Source organism: Venturia canescens, chromosome 11, assembly GCF_019457755.1.
Source record: "Venturia canescens isolate UGA chromosome 11, ASM1945775v1, whole genome shotgun sequence".
In the NCBI taxonomy this organism is placed as follows: Eukaryota; Metazoa; Arthropoda; class Insecta; order Hymenoptera; family Ichneumonidae; genus Venturia; species Venturia canescens.
The window spans coordinates 8,951,247-8,975,144 of NC_057431.1; the positions used below are offsets into that span (position 1 = coordinate 8,951,247).

Sequence of the window (23,898 nt, forward strand, 5' to 3'; positions counted from 1 at the left end):
TCCCCTCCCCGGCCTCACTGTTTTGCTCAATCATCGTGGATTCGGTCTCGTTAACTTTCGTTTGAGAAATTACTGATTTCTGCATTACTTTTTTAACCCTTAAATTTCGAAATTTTCAAACATTTATTGCGAACTTTGTCACTTCGAATTTTTGACCACCAAATTTGCTCAGTTTTGTCGAAATTCTCATTCATTTTTAGAAAAAAAATCAATTCACGTTTGGCTTTTTTTTTTTCTTCGTTTTTTTAGACACTTTTGTGGAGGAAATTGAAATTTTTTTATGAATTTTCACCGATTTTGTGGAAACGCCAAATTTTGAGTATTTTTTTTTCTCGTTCATTTCCGATTTTGTTTTTTTCCTCCAATTCGGCGATTTCGGATCCACCGTTTGATATCGAAGAATTCAATCGATTTCATAAAAATGTGGAAATAAAAATGAAAATTTGATTCGCTTGATTACCGGACGAAATTTCATCCGAAAACTTGTGATTTTTCGTTTCTTCGTTCAGATGCCATCGAGCACGTTAATTTTATTGGCATTCATTTTTCTTAGCGCGTCCCCTTTTTAAGGGAGCTTCGAATCTCGCTTTAAATTGGTCAGCGCTCGACGACCGCGCACTCTCTTAAACCTTCGTTCATTAAAGTATTACGGAGAATCGCTTGGAGTGTATATTTTTCGTTCAAGAGAAGAAAATCGAGGGCGTGTGCGCGAAAACGCGTGCTCTCTTATAAAATTCTTGCGTTGCGCGTAAAGGGGCTTGCGGAGAAGTGCAAAGGGGGGGGGGGGGGAAATACCGCACGAGCGCGTGCCTCACGTGCCAGGAACTCGAGAGTGTAATTTAAAACCAGCTCGATCGTACGTGGTGGCCGAAGCCCGATGTCCTCTCGTGTCATTTTTTTCTTCCTGATGAAAAATACCCGAATAGCATCGAAGTACTTCGATATTGACCACTTCGGAAGGTCCGAATCGAATTTTCATCGATTTTGGCATTTCTAACCTCAATTTTAAAAAATTCTGGTCAAAATCGTCGGTAAAAAGTAATTCGGTAGTTCAGTACCTTAAATTTGGAGGTTCTAGCAACCTGGAGACTCGCGAACTCGTTTTTGACAATTTTCCGAACCTCGATTTAAGCAATTCTCGGATCTAGAACCCAAATTTTATCCCTTCGAGATCGTCGGACTCAGAAGCTCGAGTTTGTCAATTTTTCGGAGCCTTCCACGATGTTGTGCACACAAAAAACTTGGATTTTCTTAAAATCGAGGCTCGAAAGCCCGATTTTGACAACCCGAAATTCGCCGACGGAAATTTTGGACACAACGGCGACGAAGCGATTAATTTCATATCGCAATGATCCGCTTTTTCGTTCCGCACGAATCGCTTCGTAATAAAGTTTATTTATTTAGTAGTTGGGACATTTTGAAAGGAAATGGCGTGTTGTTAATTCGAGGCGTTGGAAGGTGCTTCCATGATGAAGCACCCGAATGCGAGGCTCGAGATTCCTCGCGCTACATTAATCGTAATATATAAAATAATCCTCGTCGGGTTCGAGCACGAAGATCGCCCGAGGGCTGATTCGCAAAAGTCCCGCCACTCTTCTCTCTTTTACACGTGTAATTTGTAATTTCAAACTTTTTATCATTACGCAGCATCGATCTGCCGCGAATTAATCGTTTCGCTTCGTCTCTTTTTCACTCGTTTGTCTCCCTCCCTCCCTGCCCGGCTCTTTCTCTTTCTCGTTGCTCAATTAAACGCGAACATAATATGGGGCTATCCGAAAAAGTGAGATAACGAGAAATGACAGAAATATGATTTTCTTTCATGCTCATTCCGCTCCGCACTTCCTGGACCCTCCCCTCGGAGCTTCGAAAACTTCAACGATCCTTCGCGCACATACACTCGATGCCAAAATTTTCACACACCAAAACTGTCCATCCGACATTTTGTTTCAACCGGTACGATTTATGCACGCACGTTTTCCTTTATTTTTCCCAATAATTTGCTGTGACGTTTCGTTCGAACGAAACTTCTCGCTGATATGGAAATTCGTCGACTGAAATTCGCACCGTTCAGAATAAAAATTTAGGAAAACACGTTTTTTCATCACCACCCGCTTTGCTCCCCCGCCGTCCAGACCGTTAAATTTTTCCAGCTCGCGATCGTTGCTCGTGAAAATTCTTCATCAATTGAAATATTTTGAAATAGAATCAACATTTACGCGTCTCCGAGACGTTTTTATATTTAAAAAAATGACAAAAAACTGTTATTTCCAAACAACAAGGAGAAATACGAGGTTCCGAAATGTCAAGAGATCGCAAATGCAGAAGACGATAAAAAGTGTTTAAATGCTTGAAAAAATATTTACCCGAGTACTGGATTTGCGAGCGTAGAGCAGTATGATCGTTAAAAAAACGAGTCAAGAGAGTGCTTAGGGGCGAATCTGAATTGTCGAGTTCGTAAAATTCCAATGAAATATTTTTGTGTCCGAATGTAAAATCGAATTGCGACACACGTGAAAACGTCGTTCGGTATAAATCGGGAGTCGGGTGCGAGTGTGTGTTGGCCTAATTGACCTCTGTGAGAGCGCGGGTGCAATTTCGTTTCGAGATGATCGCCGAGCGTGCCTGTTTTTCGTACACAAAAACATGCACGCACGAGCGCGGCGCAGAGGGACACGGGACACACACGCGGAGGCTCGCACACACTTTTATAGGAATGAGCCGGCAGCTGTAGGTGGTCAACTCGTTCACATAATTTACTTCAGTTCCCTTTTTCCCCGCTTTCTCCCCGCCCTCAAGCCTAAATTCGTTTAAACAACTCGTTGGGCAAGCGTGTGTGTCTCTCTAATTCGTGGCCCTTGCACGCGCCACTCGCTAAATTGGCCCAACGATTTTCGAGGCGTCTCATAAATCGGTATCTCAATCCATTTTCTCATTCGCTTCAACGTTCCAGCTTACACTTTTTAGATTAAGTTTGTTGCTAAATTCCACAATGAAAAAAGACAACGCTTTTGCTGCGGTGGCGGCTTTGGAGGTTATGTCGGTTTTTGAGAGCTCAAAATGTCGTCAAACGTTCTAATAGTTCGTTATCACCAAATTCCGTAAAACCATGCCGTATCTTTCGTTAATTTCGCGTTAATCGAGCCGGTTATTCTTTCGTTTTTTTTCCGTTAAATTTTTATCGATATTCTCGTTTTACGGTGCCTCTTCACACAAATACGACCGATGCGTGAGCCAAAAAGCGCGGGATTCGATGGCTCATCGCCGAACGTTTATTATTTTCGCGTCGATCTTCTTTGTGAGCTTGCGATTCGGAGGTGAATGTTTCGGAACTTTCTGCAACTAGCGCATTTTTGGGAGGGTCAATGATGTGTCAACGCTTCTTTTCACACTTTTTTTACGATCGATATTAAGGTAGTTTGTAATTTTGATTGTTTCGATAATAAATTCGTATTTTTCCTGAATTCTCGGCTCCGAGAAGCAAAAAATAAGGGAATGCGCGCGATACTTTGTAAGCTCGCGTGTTTTTTAAGGTCATCGAGTTATTAAGGCTTCTTGCTTTTGGGATGAGACGGTAATCGTGTCGTTGAACGAGGGGAGGGGGGGGCTGCACGACAATCGCGTCGATGTAGGAATTTGCAGGAGCATTTGTGAGCTCGCGCGTTCGATGAATCGGCCACGACACAGCAGCGCAGACGAGACACGAGAAAAGCAGGTGCATCGGGGCAAGGACTTTTTCTTTCGGTCTCTCTTCTCGTAAGTATCGATTTACACTCTTCGAGAAAGATCTCTCGCTCGTTTTCGCAACGCGCAGCAGATTGTCAACGTCACACGACGAAGCTCCTTTTCTCTCGATTTTTACTCGAACTTACTTTTATCCACACTCGCTCATTTTTATCATTCGACCTCTCCTCGGGCCCAAGGACTTTGGACGCACAATTTTCCTCGAATTCCACCTTGAAAATGAATTTTTTCAACGGATATGCGGGCTCACGCTTCGGCCTCGGGAATTCAGCGCGTCATTGGCTTAATTTTCGCACTTATTATTGCTCAACAATATTCGTAGGGTTTTAGTTCCGCGAAAAACATCAAAATAATCGTTTTCCGTTCAAATTTTTGCAATCTTCGATCTCCCGATATTCCCTGCAAACTTTCTCGTTAACATTCGTTTTGTTCTCATAAATTTTCGTACTCTTCAAACCTTTTTTTATGGACAAAAAAATTTTTCAAAACAACGAAATCCCCCGAATTTCACTCACCTGTCAATTTTTTAGGTTATCCCCGCGTGCGTCCGCCACGTTCGATGTTCGATGTTTGTAAAGATAATATTTTTACAAAGTTCGAGAAAATCGTGGGACGAAGGGGGGGGGGGGGCAAAAGTCGAGGAACAAAAAAACTCGTTTCGTGTTATTCGATGGGACGAGTTTTCAGTGTTATTTCTTTCAGCTCTCAAAACAACGTTCCCATTTACGTCGATGTCGAAAAAATGTCTTCTCTTTTTCTTGTAATTTTACTTCCACTGTGATTTCTCGAGAAAACTTGAAGAAAAATCCCTGAAAAAGGCCTTTCGTTCGATTCATTCCCAATAAAGAGGATGAAAACCTGAAAAAATTCGGTTTGATTAAACGAGGAGTGGGGATGAGGTTCGAAAAAAATGAAACTCCCCAGACGAAATAGACTTTTGTCAAAATTCTTAACTTTTAATGAAAAAAAAAAGAACGATAACAATTGAGCCCTTGCCAAAAATCGATGCGCAATTGTAAAACTAATTCGAGTTGGCCTCCCTGAGCTCGAGACTCGAAAAAGGGTTACAGAACTGATATGAGATCGATTGAAAGAGGAATGGCCAAGTCTAATAACGTAAAAAATGATTTATTTAGTTTCGCGCAGCATAAAATAAGATGAGAATGAATGAAAAAAAAAAAAAAAAAAAAAAAAAAAAATTCAATGATAAAAAGTGAGAGATTTACGGCTGTAATTAAATTGAACATTTAATGATTTCTAGTGAGACTGTCGCGGCTTCTCTTCCGGTGGGGAAGAGTCTTGAATGAGCTGTTGCTGTTGCGTGTAAAATCCAAAAGGCCTGGACTCGTGGAGGGGCGTGAAATTTTGCGAGGTCGACGCTTGGCTCGCACTTCCGGTTGCGGGGCTCGAGCCAGGTGGCGCTAAAATCGTCGACTTCGAGGACGAAGCTTTGACACTCGTCGAACATAATTGCTGCGACCTCAGGGGAACCGGAAGTGAGCGCTGAATCTTCTTCGCGTGATGATGCACCCCAGGAATCCGATAACCCTGGTTGCCCGGCCCCGATGGACGCAAACGGGGCCGACCTGGACCACGACGCACCGAACTGTGCCCGCTCCGGCCTCCGAGCGAGGACAACGATCCTAGGGGACCCACCGGACCGACGCTGCTCGGACCATCCCCGTCCGCTGGTCCAGCATTTCCTGGCAAACCTGAAATTCAAATGTTCATTTTTATTTACTCTCGAGATTTCAATTTATTTCATTTTGGGCAGAAGGAGTTTAGTTAGTTGGAAGAAAATTTCGTCTCCGTCAACATTTTTAGAAAGAGAAGAAAAAGTTTAAAAGAAATTCACTTTTCGCTGGGCAAATTCGGTTTTCAACCAACTCGACAAAGTTTATACGTTCCAGGAAATTTCAATTTTCTAAGGAAATAAAGAATTTAATAAATGCTGAAAATTAAAATTTGCAAATTTTTCTAAAAGCTTGAGAAAACAATTTGTTACTCTTTTAGGCTCATATACTGCTCATAAAACTGAATGACGAGCCATCAGAAAAAACAGTTTGCAACTTTCAATTTTCATCGTTTTTCTATTTACATTTAAATCAAATAATTCCGACAACTTTGCCGGAAAGTATAGAGGAAGTACAGACTTGTACACAATATCTTACAAAATTTCCAAAAATTCAAGCGGTCGGACGATTTTTTGAAAAACTCTCATATTTTCGTAAAATTTAAAAAATCATAAAATTTAAACCGCTCAACCGATATTCCCCAAATTCAATACCAACCTTTCTATTATGATAATCTAGTATTTATTAAAAAAAAATATTAATAAATGTTAAAATTTTCGAAAGTTAGGGCATCGAACCCTTTTTATGAAAATTTCGAAACGTCGTAGGATTCGTAATTTTTTACAAATTCTGACAAAGTTATCATAGAATGAAAAGCTTGTATAGATTAACATATGTGCAAAAGCCCTTTATCTCAAATCGTTTTCGAGTCATGAGCGTTTGAATTTTGCAGTGCCACACACACACACACACACACACGCGCGCGCACACACACACACACACACACACCCGGACAGTTTTTCTAGATATGATTTTTCGATGTTTTGGGACATTTTTAGCACATTGACATTGAAAACTGGAAAAAAAAATGTTCATTATCACATAGCTTCCTCTGTAAGGAAGCAAAATCGAAAAAATTCAAAGGAGAAAGTATTTAGGTTTGAAAAAAGTTGATTATGAAGAAAAAATGGAATATTCGAGAAGAAAATTTGACTTGTCGAAGAAAAAATTGAATTTACTGAACAAAAATCTTGTTTTCTCACTAAAAAGTGTATTCGTTGAAGGAAAATTTCGTTCAGGGAATGAAAAGATCAGCAAATACGAATTTGAAAGAATTTTTAAAACGAGGGCTCATTCGTAGGGAAAAATTTTGCAATTTTGATGCAGAAACTGGAAAAAAAAAATTTTTTAACCATGAAAACTGAGACAATTGTAGGGAACTCGATCCCAAAAGTTTCCATTTGTAGCCTCGAAACTTGCGTAGTTGATCGTGAAACCTTAAAAATCTCAAGAAGCACAAACTTCGCATTAAATTCGTTTTTTTTTGGCACCCACGAGTAAGAGGATCGTAGAATTTTCAGGGCAAAGTGAAATTACGAGAAACTATACCAGCTGCTTTAATGCGTGAGAAAAAAGGAATGAAGAGAAAAGTGAGCGAGGGAGAAAGGAAGTGAGACTCCAACATTTTCGAGCTCGTCTCGAGATCCTCAAAAACTTGGAGCACACGCGATGATTTATCGCCTCATTATTTCTACAGGAGCTCCATTTTTTATCCTTTTCCCCTCGCCTCGCTCGTTTCTCTTATTTTCTCTCTCAACGAATGTTGAGCACGCTCATTACGATGATCTTGACACCTCGAGTGCACACTCTCGTGCTTAAAGCCTCAAAATTCAATCGATAAGCGAGGAATGAGAAATGGTTAAAAACACTGAATGAGAGTGAATGGAAATACATTCTTAAATGAAAAAACATTTTGTTTTTATTTTTCGCATTCTCTTCATTATTTTGGGATTTTATGAAATCTGTTTAGCGAAATAAGTAAAAATTTTTTTGCACAAATTTCCTGTGATCAGGTTCGAAAAATATTTGGAAAAAATTCGAAAATTCAATAAAAAAGGGGATTTTTTTGAAAAATGTTCATTTCTTTTCCACGAATTTTTGAATAATTCGAAAAATAGTTGCAGCATGAAAAAAGCTGATCAGGGTGTCTAACGACCTGAAAAGTCATGAAAATTCTTAAATGCCATGAAATTACACTCGGACCTGAAAAAATCATTAAATGTCATGAAAAATGACCAAACAACCTGATTTTTTAAGATCTCTGCAACGCTCATTGTCATTGTCGATTTTTTGGTTTTCTTCAACATGATTTCAAAATTCGCGGGGTGGCGACAATGTCTGGTTCGTCAATACTCATCATCGATATAAAAACGAATATCGAATGAATAGTTTGTAAGAAAAAAAGATTCTTTATTTCAAAATAAAATATCATTTCTTTGTTATTTTTATTGAATTTTTTTATAATTAAAAGACGAATAAAAAGTATCAGAACCATAAGAAAAGTCATGAAAAATTCCTGTTCCTTGACTTAAAAAGCCTTAAAAGTCATGAAATTTCTGTTCTGGTCAAAATTAGACACCCTGCTGATGCAATCGAATGAATAAACGATTCGATTTTCATTGTTTTTAGGTTCAATCGCTGGCGATGTGTGCGCAGAAGGACTTTGAGGAAATGCTGTCTGGCCATTTTATAACGAAGATAATAAAACTTGAAAAAGTGTTTGACGAGTGTTACAAATATTTGAATATTCGTGCTGTACGTTCGAAGGACGAGTATGAGAGAAAAGGGAAGGATAAAAAAGGAGAGACGGAGAGTGAAGTTGTGGTGCAAGCGAACGGAGCAGCAAAAGTTCCCAAAAACCTAAGAAGAGCATCGATCTCGCAGCTGCCTCCTTCGCTACGCACCTGCTATTATACGCTGGGCGAGCGCACCCGACGACAAGCCTCAAAGATCTCTGGGCCTTTCTACCCACCAAAATGTATCCCCGAATATAAATTCGTTAAGCCAAAAGCCCAAATACGTTGGCTTCCTTGATTTTCTTCTGATTGGACCATTTTCAATGTTCTTTCGTTTTCGTTTTCCTGTTTTCACTCGCTTTTGGTATTTCCCGATTGTTTGTACTTTTTTTGGCTTCATCTTTTTTTTCTTCAATTCGATTATTTATTGGTTCGAACATCATTTTTCCTAATTTATTGAAATGTTTTTGAAACTTTCGCAATCAGAGAAGTTTTGTGGCTTGAGATGGTAAAAGATTTGATGAAATTCTGGTCTTTTGAGGATTCATCAAGCTTGTGGTTGATCGTCGTTCAACGAAAACGCTTTTTTTGGTCATTCGCTGCTTCTTGAAAATAATTTTTCCAAAGTTTTTCACTTGGCTCTTCTTTGGAAGAAATTTCGGTCTCGAGAGCATTTTCAGTAGTCTTTCATGTCAGTGTCACTGAAAGCCAATTTTACCCAAGTTCGGTCAAATTTTTCTGGGTTTTCATTTCAATGTTAAAGCTTGAAGATTGACAAAAGTGGAAAAAAATCGTTTCCGGTGAGCTTTTCAACGAGCCTTAAAAATTGGGAAATTTTGATAAATCGTCGGGTCTGATGAGTCACGAAAAACGTGGAGAAGAGCCTCGAAAGGCTCGGAGGTTGAAGGGCAGAAAAAACAGACAATATTAATCGCTACGAGTGCGAGTCAAAGTCTGTCGCGAAAAAATCCTAGTGGAGGAGGAGCGAGAGAGAGGGAAAGAAGGGGGAGACCCCCTGGGGGGGCTGCGAGGCAACTGTTCAGTTCTCTCGGAGCACTTGCTCCTCGAAGCACATGTGCAATCGCGAGGGAATTTTCGCCCCGTCCTCGGGCGAGAGCAGGAACGTCACCCACAGGATTTCATTCTCGCGTTTTCTTCTTCCTCGTTCGATAAGCCCTCGATGATCCCTTTCGCCTTTGTGTCCTCTGAAGGGACTTCGATGCCAAATTTATTCCAAAGCCATCGAATTTTCTGTTGGAATTTCGTCGAAAATTCGCAAAACGGGAGGCTGCCAAATTTAAGAGGCCCTTTTTGAGGCTCGTTCAACGTTCTTTGAGAGCAGATCTCAAAAATGAGGCTTCGAAGCTCCTTTCGCTGTCTTTGAATGGATTTCGGGCATTGCTTCGAATCGAGGAGCGCGCTGGAACGTTTGTACGATGAAGAAAGCAAATGTGGGGCAAAATGAACCACCGCAATTTTTTTTTTTTTTTTTTTTTTTTTTAATCCAATTCAGCGTTTTCTCCGTGTATTTCTGCTTCTTCCATCGAATAACTTAAAAATCTTAATTTTCGACTTGAAAATTTTGGATATTATTCGCCTCAGTCCCAGCCCATAAAAATTGCAGTTTTTTCATATTTTCTAGAAAGTCGAACGTTGAAAAATTGGGAGCTCGGACTTTCCGTTTTTAAATCCAGTTATCCTCAAATTTGAACTCGAGGAGCATTCGAAGCGATTGAATTTCCATGTATAATTCTTTGAACCTGCTATTTTCTTAAGCGATCCATGCTGCCCCACATTTCGTGATTTTTTACAAAAATTAAGATTTTTTTTCGGCTCCTTCAAGAATCCTACGATTGTTAAGGGTCTTTGGAAAGTTTGTTGTCCATCGAAACCTCCCAAAGAACCGCAAAGCCTGATTTTCTGTCCGGGGGTCCATATTGCCCCAGCATTGGTTATTTATCGTATGAAAAGCCCCATGAGAATGCGAACAAGTGACGAGGATCCCGGTGGGAGTTGCAACGCGGTCGCGAGACGAGGTTGAGAGGAAATAAAAATTCGCAGGATTGCGAGGGGGTGAGAGAAGTGCGAGTTGGTAAAGGGGCGATTTTCGGGGACGTTGAAAGGGGAGCGAAGAGACTTTGGGATTGATGGTTACTGCGCTCTACATCGACTCCAACAAAGTCGAGTTTTTCTCTCTCCTTCTCTTTCTCATTTTTTTTTTTCACGTTGCGGTGAAATACTCTCGAGGGATAAACTGGACGGACACGACTGTAGTTCGTCGTTTTCACATTCGCCGAGCATAATCCTTCAAAGTCCCACGAGGAAATGCCTCTTTGAGGATTCTCAGCACCGCAGAAAAGACTCGTTTTTTTAAATCTGCTCCCTTTTTCAAGATCCTTATCTCTCGCAGACCAAAAAGGACTCGGTTGGATCACAATCGCTTTTTATGCCCCCCAACTTCCATTCGGAGCAATTCACGTTCAACTTGAATTCTGAAATTTCAAATGAAATTATATCGAGACATTTTTGAGGATTAATTCGAATCGAAACGAGTCTGGAGAAAAGAGATGCTGAAATTGCTGTCGATTTAGCATGAAATTCCATCAAAATTTTTCGTTCCTGGCTCGACTTTTCGTGTGGCAAAGCAATTTGGGCGACAGTTGGTCGAGCACGGTTTTTGAGAAGCTGATAAATCTGAATGGGAGCAGAAGCATCGAGGTTTTTCTCATTTTTCCCATGAGACTGTTCTTGGATAAAAATTTTTTAATTTTCGTGAGAAGAAACACCTTCCTGTTAACTCCGATTTACAGGATACCAATTATAAGGAAACAAAAAACCCTCAGAGAGATCCAAATCTGCAAGATCAAAGTGGAGAAAAATAAAATTGAAGAAAGGTTTTATCTGATTTTTATTCGTGCGAGTAATTGAGCGAATGAGATTCACCGAAAGTTCCGGGCTTTTTAATTGCTTCAGCGAATCAAACAGTCTGAGAGGAAAAAAAGAATCTCTCAAAAATAGGAAACAACGAAAATTTGAAATTTCACGTCGAATTATCGAAAAAAAAGCGTCAAAACCTTCGACGAAAATGCCCTTGAAAAGTTTCGTAACGATTTCCACTAGAGAGCGATCCAAAGAATCATCTTTCACAACCAAATTCAGTAAGAATAATAAAAACCAAAAAAATTTACATCCCGGAAAGTAAGACGAGAAAGAAACTCCCCAAAAAGATGATAAAACCCAATAAAAATGGCTCGAAAATATTTGTTAAAAACGCAAGGGAGCGAACAATTGAAAAAATCATTTCTCACAGTAAAATTGAATCGAATGGAGAAAAGTGGCATCCTCACAAATTCGATATCCCATTTCCGGCAAAATAATGAAAAAGATCTGAAATATATTCGTTCTCGGTTTACCGCAGCGTTTCTCATTGTCTTCCGTGCTTTTTTCTCTCCCTCTCGTGGATCCCCCTCCCACCTGCATGGCCACGCAGACAGATTTTTGTTCTGTTTGTATGCGTATTTTTAGGCGTACGTGTACACACAAAGTGCAGGTAAATCGTAGAGCAAAACGTCAGCTGGAGGCGCAGTATGGGCGCCATGCCGCGAATATGGGGCTCACAGGTGTATCGTGAATCCAGAAACTCGGAGGGACCGAAGTGAGTGGGGGCGGAGTGCGAATCCGTCGATAACAAAGGGACGAGATTGACTCCGCCGGAGGGAGGCTTCCATTCGCGATATTGTGTGTGCGAAAAAGAAGCGAATTTCGAGTATAAAGACATCGCAGTCTGACGGCTCAATTTTTTTCGTTCCTATTATTGTATCGGGGGCTTTTTTTCGGAGCAACTGCGTCGAGGAATGTCTAAGTTCCACTGAAACTCTAGGAAAAATAGTTGGTTATTTAGAAATTTGAGAGAATGATTAAAAATTGAAATTTTTCAAAAACCTCAGTCGATTTTTTCTCCTGAATTTGTCTTCGTTGGAATTAATTTGGTCGTTTGAAATTTGGTTAATAAAAATTGAGAAATTTCGATTCGATCGAGGCGTTTTCGGACGTCCGTTCGAAATTTAAGGGAGCTCAGGAAAATGCTTGAAAAACGGAAGAAAGGAAGGAGTGGAATGCCGAAGCGAAAAAAGTGCGAAAGAGTAGAAAAATCTATTTTCGAAGGGGGTTTTTGGGCTCACCCTGCTGCGCGGCTGGATCGCCGGGCGATGAGGAAGAGCCGGGCGACGGCGTTGAATTGGGCGATTGCGGTCCGGGAGAGGCCGAATTTTTCGCGTTGGGATTAAAAAGCATTCCACGACCCTTGCCCCCGACGGGGCCTCCGCGTCTGGAGCCACGTGGTCTGCCACGCTTACTCGTTCCACGGATGCTTGGCCTCATGCGAACCCCACCCCCGACGCCAAATGTGAAATGGTGCCCGAGACGAGCGACTTTTGGAGGCTCACCGAATTCCGATGTCATTCGGGAGTTTTGACTCGCCTCAGAACTCGACGCTGATACGGGGCCGTCCACGTCGACGACGAGACCTTCGTTGCTCGTTTCGTCCTGGAAAAAAAAATCCAACATTAAAGAGATTTTCATACACTCCAAATTTTTCGTTCGTTTTCACAATTTTCCTTGATTTTCCCAAAAGTTCGGGCACTAAGAACCTTTTGAGTCGAAACGAATTTTAAGGTAGTTTTCAAGCCTCTTTGCAAGTCGAATTCAGTAATTTTCGGATTGTCCTCCACCAAATGTGTTCAAACGAACCTCAGATTTGACAGGACTGGCAACCCCACTGCCATAATCATCGATGCTCTCGAATGATTGCTGACTCGATGGAAGAGGCGCAAACGTCACTTGTTTGTTGCTGTGCACCGTCGTCGGATTGCTCGTCGTCGTCGTCGTCGTCGTCGTCTGTGGCGTACTTTCGGCGAACTTTTCTCCAAGGCCGTTGTCCTCGAGACACATTTTTTTGGCTTCGTTCTATTTTCGAATGAAAAACATAAAAAACAGCATTTTTAGAAAGAGCCTCGGAAGAGAAAAAAATGGAGTGAAAAAAACGTTTTCTGGTTCCGATTTCAAAATTCCGAAAAATGAATGTCCTGACATGAAAAATTTCGCGTTTGTTTCCATAAATCACGAGAAAATAAAATGAAATGACTTCGCAAAAAAAAGTAAAATTTTAGATCAAAAAATGGAAAAAACGGGGCAGAATGACATCGATTTTATTCGGATTTCCAGTTAATTCGCCAGCGTGTTCCGGGCTTTGTTAAATCGTGCAAAAGGGCAAAGAAAAAGAAGAAGGAAAGGGGGAAAAAAGGAGTGAATAATTAAGAAGGAGCCGAAGCGACTGATTGAAGGCGCGCATGTTTAAGGGCGCGAGTTTTACCTTGACCGGAAGCGCGGTTAGCTTCCTCTTCCGGTCCCTCTCCTTCTGATGCAGACCCTGATCGCTCCGAGGCTCCTCAGCGTGTTGCTTTCTCTCCTCGCTCCGTTGACTGTCTGAAATATAAGAATACCTTCTTCTACATTCTGACAGTTCCAAACACACTCACAAATATCCACATTTTTATATGGAGAATTCCACGCCAATTGCATCGTGAAGATCTTCCTACTTTTTCACATTTTATCGCTCGCGCTCGTCTCAATCACGAAAACTGTTTTTTCATTCTCAGCTCGACCTTGTTAAATCTTCCAACTTGCGCACTTTTCATATTAAAAATTAAAAGACGTCAAAATTTATAGAGAAAACTCAAAATTTATGACGAAAAAAAGGCAAAAGTTCTCGATTCTCATAATTGGAATCAGAAATGCAATGAGAAAATGATTAAAAAGTGGAAATGTTGATGCGGTCGTTAAAAATATTTGAAATTCATCGTTAACACGAAGAAAATGCTTCGAAAAGCTTCGAGAGAAAACTAAATGGATGAGAATATTTATTGACGAACTGGAAAGTCCTGTAGACGAATTCGGAGGCTCGCTTCGTTATTTCGTGATGATTATTCGTCGTTGAGAAATTAGCATAACCTAACGAGGATAATTGCTGAATGTACACATTGAGCCCTAAGCACGTGTTCCCGAAGTTTCGCTCGAGCACACGAGAACAATTTGTGAATATTAAGAGCAGCCCCGTCGATTTTTTGCCTCTTTCACAAGCCTCGAGATAATCGTATGGAGGCCTCGACGAAAGGAGCTGACTATAGCACGAGAATTCCCTTGTGCAGAACGATTTTTGAACGATTGTTCAAAAAAATCTTCAGACTTTTGCCACTTACATTTCGCCTCGATTTCCTCGTCGTCGAGAAGCAGTGAAACGACTTCTTTCGGCTTGAGAGTGTCGGGCTTGAAATTTCCCCCGCTTATGACCATCCGTTGAATCTGAGGAGAGACGAAAATCGGAATTTTCAAATTTTTTCGAACATTTTTCTCATGTTTCGTGGTTTTTGTATTGTCACGTGCTCAAATTCATCACAAAAATGAAATATTTTCATCCTCACCTCGCTCTTTTCACGCGCTCGCTGCAAAATTCTCTCCTCGATTGTTCCCTTGCAAATTAATCGATAAACCGTGACTTGTTTAGTCTGCCCGAGCCTGTGGGCTCGATCCATGGCTTGTTGATCGACCGTTGGATTCCAATCACTGTCGTAAAATATGACCTGCGAGAGCGAAGAAAAAGCGTTTTAATTTTGTTGAAAATAATGAGAAAAAATATGAAAAATTGATGGAGCCACGTGAGTCGATGATGATCGAAATGATTTTTGAAATTCCAAGATTTTTCAATATCTGACAAATTTTCTGAATCGAAGTCAGTAAATTGCCATTTTTCATGAGCATAAATTCTGGAAAGTCAGCACGATTCTCTGACAAGTGGGAACCCCCTTAATTACAGTTAGAACGAGCAACTCATGACTCTTCCTTGTAGCAACAGGATCGAAAAGATTCGTGATGTGAAAAAAAAATATCGCATTAAGCGGAAATCATTTGTGGGATAAAAAACGAATGGAAACGTCACGAGAGGCTTGTCGGCCAGTGGGTACGATGTGCCACCGGCTTATAAATCAAATTTGTTGAATCGATAAAAGAGAAATTTTATGTACGAAGGAACGAACAAATACGTGACTCCGAACGATATTTTTGCTCGGAGGGTGGAAATTGCTCTTCTCGATCGTTTTCCTACGTGCACACACACACACACACACACACACACACGAATTCTGAATGTCAAAATCTCACGTTCCAAGACTCAAGAAAACAACAATTTCATTCCAATTTTCAAATATGAAATTGAAAATTTAGATTTTTAGTCGATAAAAAAATTGAAAATCCACATTGAATATAATACCCGAAATTTTCGTCAAAATTGAAAGAGCAAAAAGTTTTTTGGGGACTTTCAAAAAGCTTTCGTGAAAAATAATTGTGTGAAGAAACCAAAAGCACTCGAAGACGGATTTTTTCAAAAAACGTGCGTGACCCAGAAGCTGGGAATGGGAACGAACCGTATCGGCAGCAGTGAGATTGATTCCCAGGCCACCAGCCCTTGTGCTCAATAAAAAGACGAAGATGTCGGCCCTGGAACGAGAAAAAAACAAAAAAATCAGAATAAAAACGTTGAATTTCTATAAAATTTGAATATCGTTCCTTTTCGCCCAACGATAAGTCGCCAATTAATATTCTCGCATGCGTTACGGTCGGGCGAACATCACGCAATTCGCGCTTCGTTGATCCCCGATTCGATGGACGATAAAAATGGGCCACAGTGAGACAAGCGAGATTCTCTGCCAAATTAATAGGCAATTAAATTATCAAATCGTGCCACATTGCGAGCTCGAACTTTCTACACGAATTTCGTCCTTAATTGGAAAGGAAAAAAAGTGCGAAATTTCGAAATTCTTTGGTCCACGGATTTTGGGTACGAAAAGGCTCGTTGCAAAATTTTTGTTTCAAGAATCGAGGCTAGTAGTTTCACTCGCAAAATCGTGTACTCGTGGCGAGAAATTCGAAACGACGTTTGTCGTTGAGCGAAATAACGAGGAAACTCGAGACTATCAATTTATCGTTAAATTAGTGCAATTATTTGTCTCCATGAATCAACGAAGAAACGAGGAACTCGAGCACGCGATTTTCCCGTCTTTTATTTTCCAGATTCTTCGTTATTTGTTCCATCTCCCTCATGTACTTTCTTTTTTATCAAGCATTTCCATGATTCTTGAGAATTGTTCTCACCGTTTTTGAAAATCGGCGACCATGTCACGACGATCCGAAATTTTTGACGAACCATCCAAACGCATGAATGTGTGCTTCCTGTGATACATATACTCCTGGAAAATAAATTTAAAAAATGATATCAGAGGAAAACTGAAGATCGAATGAGAATGGAAATAGAAAAAATGTGAGAAAACTTCGTAGTTTTTCGCGATTGAACAATTTCACTAGAATGACACACGTGAACGAAATATTCTTCGACAAATATTCGCACAAATTCTGTTATTTTTACAAATCCACTGATTTTCGTGATGTTGGTGAAGTTTTGAAGACTTAAAAAAGGCATTTTCTTCTAGTATCGAGCGAAGAAGTCGAGAAGCGAAAGTTCAAAAGACAGAAAAAAAGATGCTTTGGTATCGCATAAAAACGTTTGAAAAATAAGAACGAAAATGAATGATGAAACGTTTGAAAAATGAAGTGTCAATTACCTCGAGCAAATCGATCATTTTCGTCATTTGAGAATAAATAAGAACTCGATGACCTTGCTCTTTGAGCCTCTTCAGCAAGCTGTCCAAAACGAAAAGTTTTCCTGCATCGGTCACCAACGTTTGTTTATCTGTAAAATAATAAAAATCGAAAATGATGAATTAATTTTCAATTTTTTCTGCGTTCTGTTTGTAGTTTCTTTTTTTTATTTCGAAAATTCGTCTGAATCATCATAAAATAACACAAAACGAAACCTGACGAATTCGAAAAGGATTTGCAGGCGCTGATTGTCTAAATTTCAATTCCAATGATCAACAAATTTAATTTGAATGAAATTCCAACAGTCGAATATTTTGTGAGTTTCCATAATTTTGGAGCTGGCCCATAGGCCTCTTGAATTTTTACAAAATTGAGTGTTTCTTCCTCACCAGGAACTACGATATTAGACCAGCCATTGATCGGAGCACAAGCAGACAAACCGCCGGGAGGATCGGGTTCGAACATCGGGACCATTTGGTTCCGGTATTGGTTCGCGAGCGCCAAAGCTTTTTCGCACCCGTTCCAGATCACATTTTGTCCAAACGATCCGCCGCATTCTTCGTGTCTTTTCCAGGCGCAGGAAGCTGCGCTGCTACTCACGTACAATTTTCTGGGATTGGCTTGAACCTGAAAATGAAAATTCGAGCATGACGTTAAAAACTTTGCTTCATTTTTCAACTCATTATTTCCAGTGGGAAAATACTCGAACGAATTTATTTCCTCAAACGTTCGATTGAGGAAACGATAAAACGATTTTGCTGCGCGAACCTTTGGTATGTTATCGTACAAAAAGGCCGGAAAAACGGTTCTCTGAAGTAGTCGAGTAATGGGAGGTCGGGGACGATGAGGATGCTCCGGCAAAAGTGGAACCCTCGTCTCTTCGATCGTTGCCTCGTTTTTAGAGGTACTTGGAACTCGAGGAATTTTGACTGGTTGGTTCGGAGCACATTTGCTGCTTCTCAATATCCTATGCGCCACAGTTTCTGGCATCGAGTGAATCGTGTGTTTAGTATGAGTGTAAACAGCTTCGCCGTGGTTCACGAGATTCGTAAATATCAAATCTTTTCGTACACTCGACGAGAGAGATTTTATTCGTTGATTGTTCAAAAACATCGTGGTCCTTGGAACTTCCACTCCTTCTTCGACCCACCAGTCCTCCCAGAAACGCTTCTTCCGAGTCCGCCTTTCTAGCAGTGTCATGTGGCACAATCTGCAAATGTCAATTTCTCATTAAAATTTTAGTCACTAGGACATTAGTCACGTTAACAGAATATGAAAATTGATAAAAGCGACGAATTCGACAATTTTTCAAGTTTTTTGAGATCTTTTTTGGTTATTTGACATTTCAGTACTTCGGTAACTCGAGGGCTTTCATAAAGTTGAATGAATTTTGAAGCATGGAACTTATAAAAGTGTCTAAAAATTTTTTTAAATTGTTTTTACTATTTTTTGGCACTGTTTCACGACTGAAATTTTTTAAGTTTCTTTCAAGGCTCAGAATCCCACCTGTACAAAATTCCACCGACGAAAATTTGGTTAAGTTCCATAGGAGAGAGATCCATGAACCGGGAGAACGAGAAAAAATGAAAATTCGCATTATTCTCGTCGCGATGGAGACGACGATTAATGTGTTCCGTAGCAAACACAAAAAATTTGTTAAATAATATGTGATCTCTCGAGGGCAACGAAGAACCGAGTAGACCCTCGTTGAACAAGAAACTCGGCATTTCGTACGGTTCCGTTCTGACGAACAGAGGCGACTTTGCGTCCCGACGTTCGAACAGCTCCGGGTGATTGCAGACCTGAAATGGGTTTTTTCAGGATGAACATCGAGGGCAATGAATTCCAATTTATTCGAATGTCTATTGTATTTTAAAAAATATTGGGAACCGAAAAACATTTGAAACATTTGAAAAAATCACCGAAAATTCTCGATTTTAATTGAATTCATCTTGAATTTTGATAAAATAAAATTTTTTATTTTGGTATTGATTTTCATAAAACTTTCAAAATTCCTACCACCTGAACAAATGGAAAAGAAATTTGGAAGTTCCCACTGATTTTAAATTGCAAATTAATGTGTAAAATTGTAAAAAAGAAAAAAATTGTTCCAATTATTGAATTACCTTACGAAATTGCATGACTAGATTCATCAAATTAGAAGTAAAATTTTTGTCATTTGAGCCCGTGTCGCCGCCAACGGTGTAATGCAGCAAATCTTCGATTCTGATTTTCTTTTTCAGAGCTGAAAAAAAAAAAAACAAGAAGATGAGATTTTGGAAAATTATTCGCATATTTAGTCCTTTCGATCTCCTCGGTCGGTCGTTCACAAGGTTCTCACCGGAATACAGCAATTTTTGTCGCGACGTGAGCGGGCAGTAAACCATGATTTCGATCTTATCCGACAGTTCGTTTTCCACGTCTTTTTTTATCCTGCGCAACATGAAAGGCTTCAAAATCATGTGGAGTCTCGAAAGATGCTCTGAAGCAAGTAAAATAATCACAAAAATCAACATTTTTATCGAATATTCATTGAAAATTAGCTTGAAAAAAAAATCATTTTCAAAAAAAAATCGAAAACTCAACACATGAAAATTCTTAACGAAATTATTTGACAAAAACATTTCTACTGACTCTCGTCAATGCCGGTTTTATTTTCGGCGTGACTTTCGATGTCTTTGGAGAACCATTCGTTGAATTCGTCATGGGAATCGAAGAGAGTTGGCATGATAAAATGCAAAAGTGCCCAAAGCTCGGCCATGCTGTTCTGGATCGGTGTACCACTGAGCAGCAACCGATTGCGACAGCTGAATCCCAACAAAAGTTTCCACCTCATACTGCAAAGAGTAATTCAAAAAAAAACGAAAATCAATCAATTTTTCAAATTCGAAAAAGCTCCGATAACACAAAAATACTAGAAACTATAAATTTTTTCAATTTAATCAAAGGGAGTTTCTCGAATTACGTTGAAAATGATTTAAAAATATGGGAAATGAAGAAAAAACGTTAAAGAATGGAAGGAGAGTTACCTGCTGGTGCTTTTGATAGCTTGAGCCTCGTCGAGGATCATGTATTGCCACTTTATTCTATTAAAGTACTTGTAATCTGTGATAACGAGTTGATAACTCGTAATGACGACATGGAAGGAAGCTTCTTTGGTGTGGAGATCTTTCGTGTCCCAAAATTGTCGTAGAATTTTACGTTCCTGTGGATTGCCCCAGTAGGGAACGACTTTGAAGGTTGGAACGAAACGAGCCATTTCTTGTTGCCAATTGTGGAGGGTCGAGGCCGGAGAAATGATTAGGAATGGCCCCCAAACCGCTGAGAAATAGGGAAGTAAAAAAAATGAACGAAATTCTAATATTGAAAGGATGGAGAATCAAAGAATTTTTTCGACTCACAATATTTCTCGGCAACGTGGCAAAGGAAAGCAATTGATTGGACAGTTTTTCCGAGGCCCATTTCATCGGCCAGAATGCCGCTGATTCCTTGATCGTACAAATTGGCGAGCCAATTCATGCCTTTTAATTGATATCCTTTGAGATTGCCCTTAAAAATGAGTGGCTGCTCGTGTTCGAGTTTTTCGGGAGTGTCGCTGAGTCTGAGCTCGCTGGAGCTTGCAGGAGTATCGAACTGTCGAGTTCGCGCTCTTTCGTTGTCGAAAGCCTCAGTGGCATTTTTTTTGGCTTTTTGTTTCATAGCCTCGGAATCGTAATCGTCGATTCCGATCAAACGAGGATTCTTTTCCTCGTCCAATTGCGTCAATATCCGAAGCTGTTCCTCCGGTGACGCTTTTCCCATTTTTCGTGACATAAAATGGGCGTAAAGCTCCGTCTGCGTTATCAAAAAATTCAATTTTCTTTGCTGCCGCTTTGCCTCGATCAATTCCACGTCCATTTTTCGCTGCTCCTCCGCCTCTTTTTCCAAACGACGACGCGTCTCGCGCTCCACACGATCGTAACGCTTCCAATACGATTGCATTTCTCGAGTCAAACGCTTTGCTCGCCAAATCGTCTCTTTCATGTTCTTTTGGGACTGAAATAAATCAAAGTTTTTCGTACGAGAGCTACTGACGTAATGAAAATTTCATTTTCATCAGCTTCGAATCAATTCCAGGCAATCCCCTTAAGAATTTTCGGGAGATAAACGAGTGGGAAACGAAGATTTTACCTGCATAGCTTTTTGTCGCCAATATTTCATGCAGTGTTGAGCTACTTTCTTGCAACTAATGAGCATCTCCTTGTGATTGTTCGTTTTGGCTCTTTGAACTTTGCCCAATTCCTTTTTAGACATCATTATCCAAATTTTCCGTCTTCTCATGGCCATAACTTCGGGGCTTTTGTTATTGTGCTTTTTCCGACCCCTGGGCCTCGGCTGGTGTCTCATCATCGCTGCCATTTCTGCCTCGTCGGTCTCCTCATCTTTGCCTCGAACTCTTTCCCAATTTCCTTCGGGGTAATCGTGTTCCTGGGAAACAAAGAACGTTTAAAATTTACTAAAAAATTGTTCGGAGTCGATAAAATGGTGAATTATGGGAAAATCAGAATTTAACTGGAATGATAATTCATCACTCAAGTAATTAGTGAAAAATTTTTTACTCGATGATTCTCGGACTGTCTATGACGAGCAGCTTTTTCCTTTTTCACTTTTATCATTTTTTTCTCAGGCTTCTTTTCCTTTTTCTTCTTGTTGCCAACAATGAGTTTTTGGTGTTCGAGGAATCTGTCATAACTCGACAGCAATCCAGCACCATAATACTGATATTGAATATTCTGGAGAAACAGAAATAAAAACGTTCAAAAAACTGTGAGATTCGATTCTAAGAAAATGAATTTCATATCAAACTAATTTCGTCTCGATATTTGATGCGTCGAATCAGATTTTTCTACAAGACTTTCAGGTTGGAATAGTTTCCTTGAAAATTTTGTATGCCGAACTAGTTTTTTTCTGAAAATCTTGCAGAATGGGCAAAGTTTAGATGAAAAAAATTGAAGTGACCTCAGGTTTTTGATAAAATCTTCCTTGATACTTCTTCCGCAGAATGTGAAATTTGAGCATGTCCTGAAAATCTTCTTCTGTCACTGGAGCGTCAGTTTCAGTGTCCGATCCAGAAGAATCTGAAGAATCGCTCAACAAGAGATCTTGAAGCCATCTGCGTTCGTCCCCGACGTTCGACATGTTGTATAATCTTAACTTATTTATCCGTTCTTCTGTAATTGAATTCATTTAATTATCGTTTCGAGTCGATCGGCTGTCATTTTTCATATACAATTTTGTGGTGGTTCAAATTCATCGCTTTGAATGAATATTTTGTTTGTAAAATTTTCTTACCTTCTTTCCTTGTGAGTACGTCATTAAGATACGCATCCGAGCCTTCGGACGATTCTGAAGACACGGATTTGTCATCCTCGCTAAGAAAAAAAATAGTAGCAGTCATTTATCAGGATTCATCCTAGCTTATTTTATATTTTCTGAACCAAAACAAATGTTTGAAGCATTCCAGAGCATCTTTATGCATTTTTAATTGCAAAAACCTATTGGCGCTTTCGTTCAGACTCGCAGAATCAATTTAATGATTTATTTACCTCGCATGGTCGTGAAATATGCTATTGACCTGGTTCATGAATGGCTGAATGTCCAAACTGCGCTCCAATCGTTGAAGATGCAGCGGAGCTGCCATTTCAGCTTCCAGCCCCATGGCGCAATTGTCTTCGCTCATAACCGATGATAAGAATCTATGATAAATAGTAAAGATAATTGTTTTCAGGAGCAAAGAAATAAAGATTACTGAGGAAAAAATTTGATTTAAAAAAAAAAGAAAAAAACGAATTTGCGATCTTATAATATTTTGTACACTTATATCAGTAAATTTTATTCAAGATCAAGTTTTTGAATTGATGCTTTCAATTGCTAGGCCAGATTGACTCAAAATGGATTGGTTGGCCACTGAAGACTAATATTTTTATTATTAGTGAATTCCCATAGTTTTGAACGATTTTCACTAATTTTTACGAAATGAAAATTTTCGTAATTTACGATTTCTACTCACATAAACAATAAACAATACAAAAAATCGATCTTTGTAAATGGCAAATGTCTTCTTATGATGTTTCAAGTTTACATTGGATATCGTGCTCTGTAGGCAAATTTTAATGGTCCTCGTAAATTTGGTGGTGAATAAACGATGAAATTAATGAAAGTAGATGATTAATTGATCGCATGCTAAAATAGAGTAAATAAAGTTTTATTGTGTCGATTTCATTACATAAGTTGAATGACACGCCGAAAAAAAATCGGAAGAATTTGGGGTTATAATTGGCAAAGTTATCGCATTTTCTGGGTTGATGAATTTCTCTTGAAATAGGTTTTAACTAAAAAATGAGATTGAATGGATTGAGTGTCACCTTAAATCGTATGTATGAATGTGTGTTGGGTTAGAAAAGTACAACACTCGTAACACGAAAGTCAAACGTAACAGGGAAACTAAACGTTGATATCATGTTCGTGGTTTTTTGTTCGCAAGGAAATATCGACGCGGATGTATCGTAGGATCGGAAGATACATCGTAACGCCTGCGACGAGCTTGTGCTGGAAACTTGGGGCATTTGGCAATGAATATGAACCAAACGGGATTGGGGCATATTATTTTGTCAACCATTTTTGTTTTTATGGTTAAACACGAGCGCCCTCCCCTTCAACAACATGGAACAATCATGCACGAGATGAGAGAAACTATTCAGTTGTGATCGCAGCGTCATCTGCATCAGCTGAACACACCGCGCCAAATTCAAATAATAGGTCTGTTCGCACTGGCTGAACAGACCTAATAAAATTTCGTTTGATTACTTATTTCACGATTTTTCTCAAACTTTTCATTTCCTTCTTCATTTAGAATGATCGAAGACTATTACCATCTTCAATATTCTGGATTTTTAAAAACTTTTATTGAATAATCTATTTACAACCCTTTACTTTATATTTGAATTCCAAGCGATTCTGAATATCTGAATTCGTGCCACTCGCACGGTGTGCTCTGCGTCAACGAATGTGCTAGAAAACTATATTGACATTCCTGATAC

General features: G+C 39.6%; 1 protein-coding gene across 3 annotated transcripts; it reads right to left on the reverse strand.

Moving 5' to 3' along the window:
• Positions 1–4,673: 4,673 nt before the first annotated feature.
• Positions 4,674–23,451, reverse strand: Ino80 (chromatin-remodeling ATPase INO80). Of its 3 annotated transcripts, none has more exons than XM_043432589.1 (23): positions 23,224–23,451; positions 22,405–22,554; positions 22,151–22,230; positions 21,818–22,029; positions 21,418–21,591; positions 20,990–21,286; positions 20,221–20,854; positions 19,849–20,140; positions 19,454–19,656; positions 19,161–19,301; positions 18,946–19,064; positions 18,326–18,621; positions 17,588–18,029; positions 17,209–17,446; positions 16,783–16,910; positions 16,316–16,410; positions 15,589–15,661; positions 14,590–14,748; positions 14,368–14,470; positions 13,482–13,594; positions 12,860–13,075; positions 12,292–12,655; positions 4,674–5,453 (listed from the first exon to the last, which is right to left on the reverse strand). In XM_043432589.1, exons 2-23 carry the CDS (start codon positions 22,536–22,538, stop codon positions 4,999–5,001), a joined length of 4,968 nt encoding a protein of 1,655 aa, XP_043288524.1. In that variant the 5' UTR covers positions 22,539–22,554; positions 23,224–23,451; the 3' UTR covers positions 4,674–4,998. The 3 variants fall into 3 exon arrangements, with proteins under 3 accessions (XP_043288524.1, XP_043288525.1, XP_043288526.1); XM_043432590.1 differs by having other exon boundaries at positions 22,869–23,451; XM_043432591.1 differs by lacking the exon at positions 4,674–5,453 and adding an exon at positions 11,850–11,986.
• Between the last annotated feature and the right edge of the window lie 447 nt (positions 23,452–23,898).

What these genes read in the sequence shown, in the direction of transcription:
- Ino80 (XM_043432589.1), bottom strand. Translation starts at nt 22,538, where the DNA reads ATGAGCGAAGACAATTGCGCCATGGGGCTGGAAGCTGAAATGGCAGCT. An exon ending in TGTACGATAACATACCAAAG is followed by an intron (nt 17,447 to 17,587) that starts GTTCGCGCAGCA and finishes TTTCATTTTCAG; the next exon opens with GTTCAAGCCAATCCCAGAAA. An exon ending in GAGCGCGTGAAAAGAGCGAG is followed by an intron (nt 14,471 to 14,589) that starts GTGAGGATGAAA and finishes GTCTCTCCTCAG; the next exon opens with ATTCAACGGATGGTCATAAG.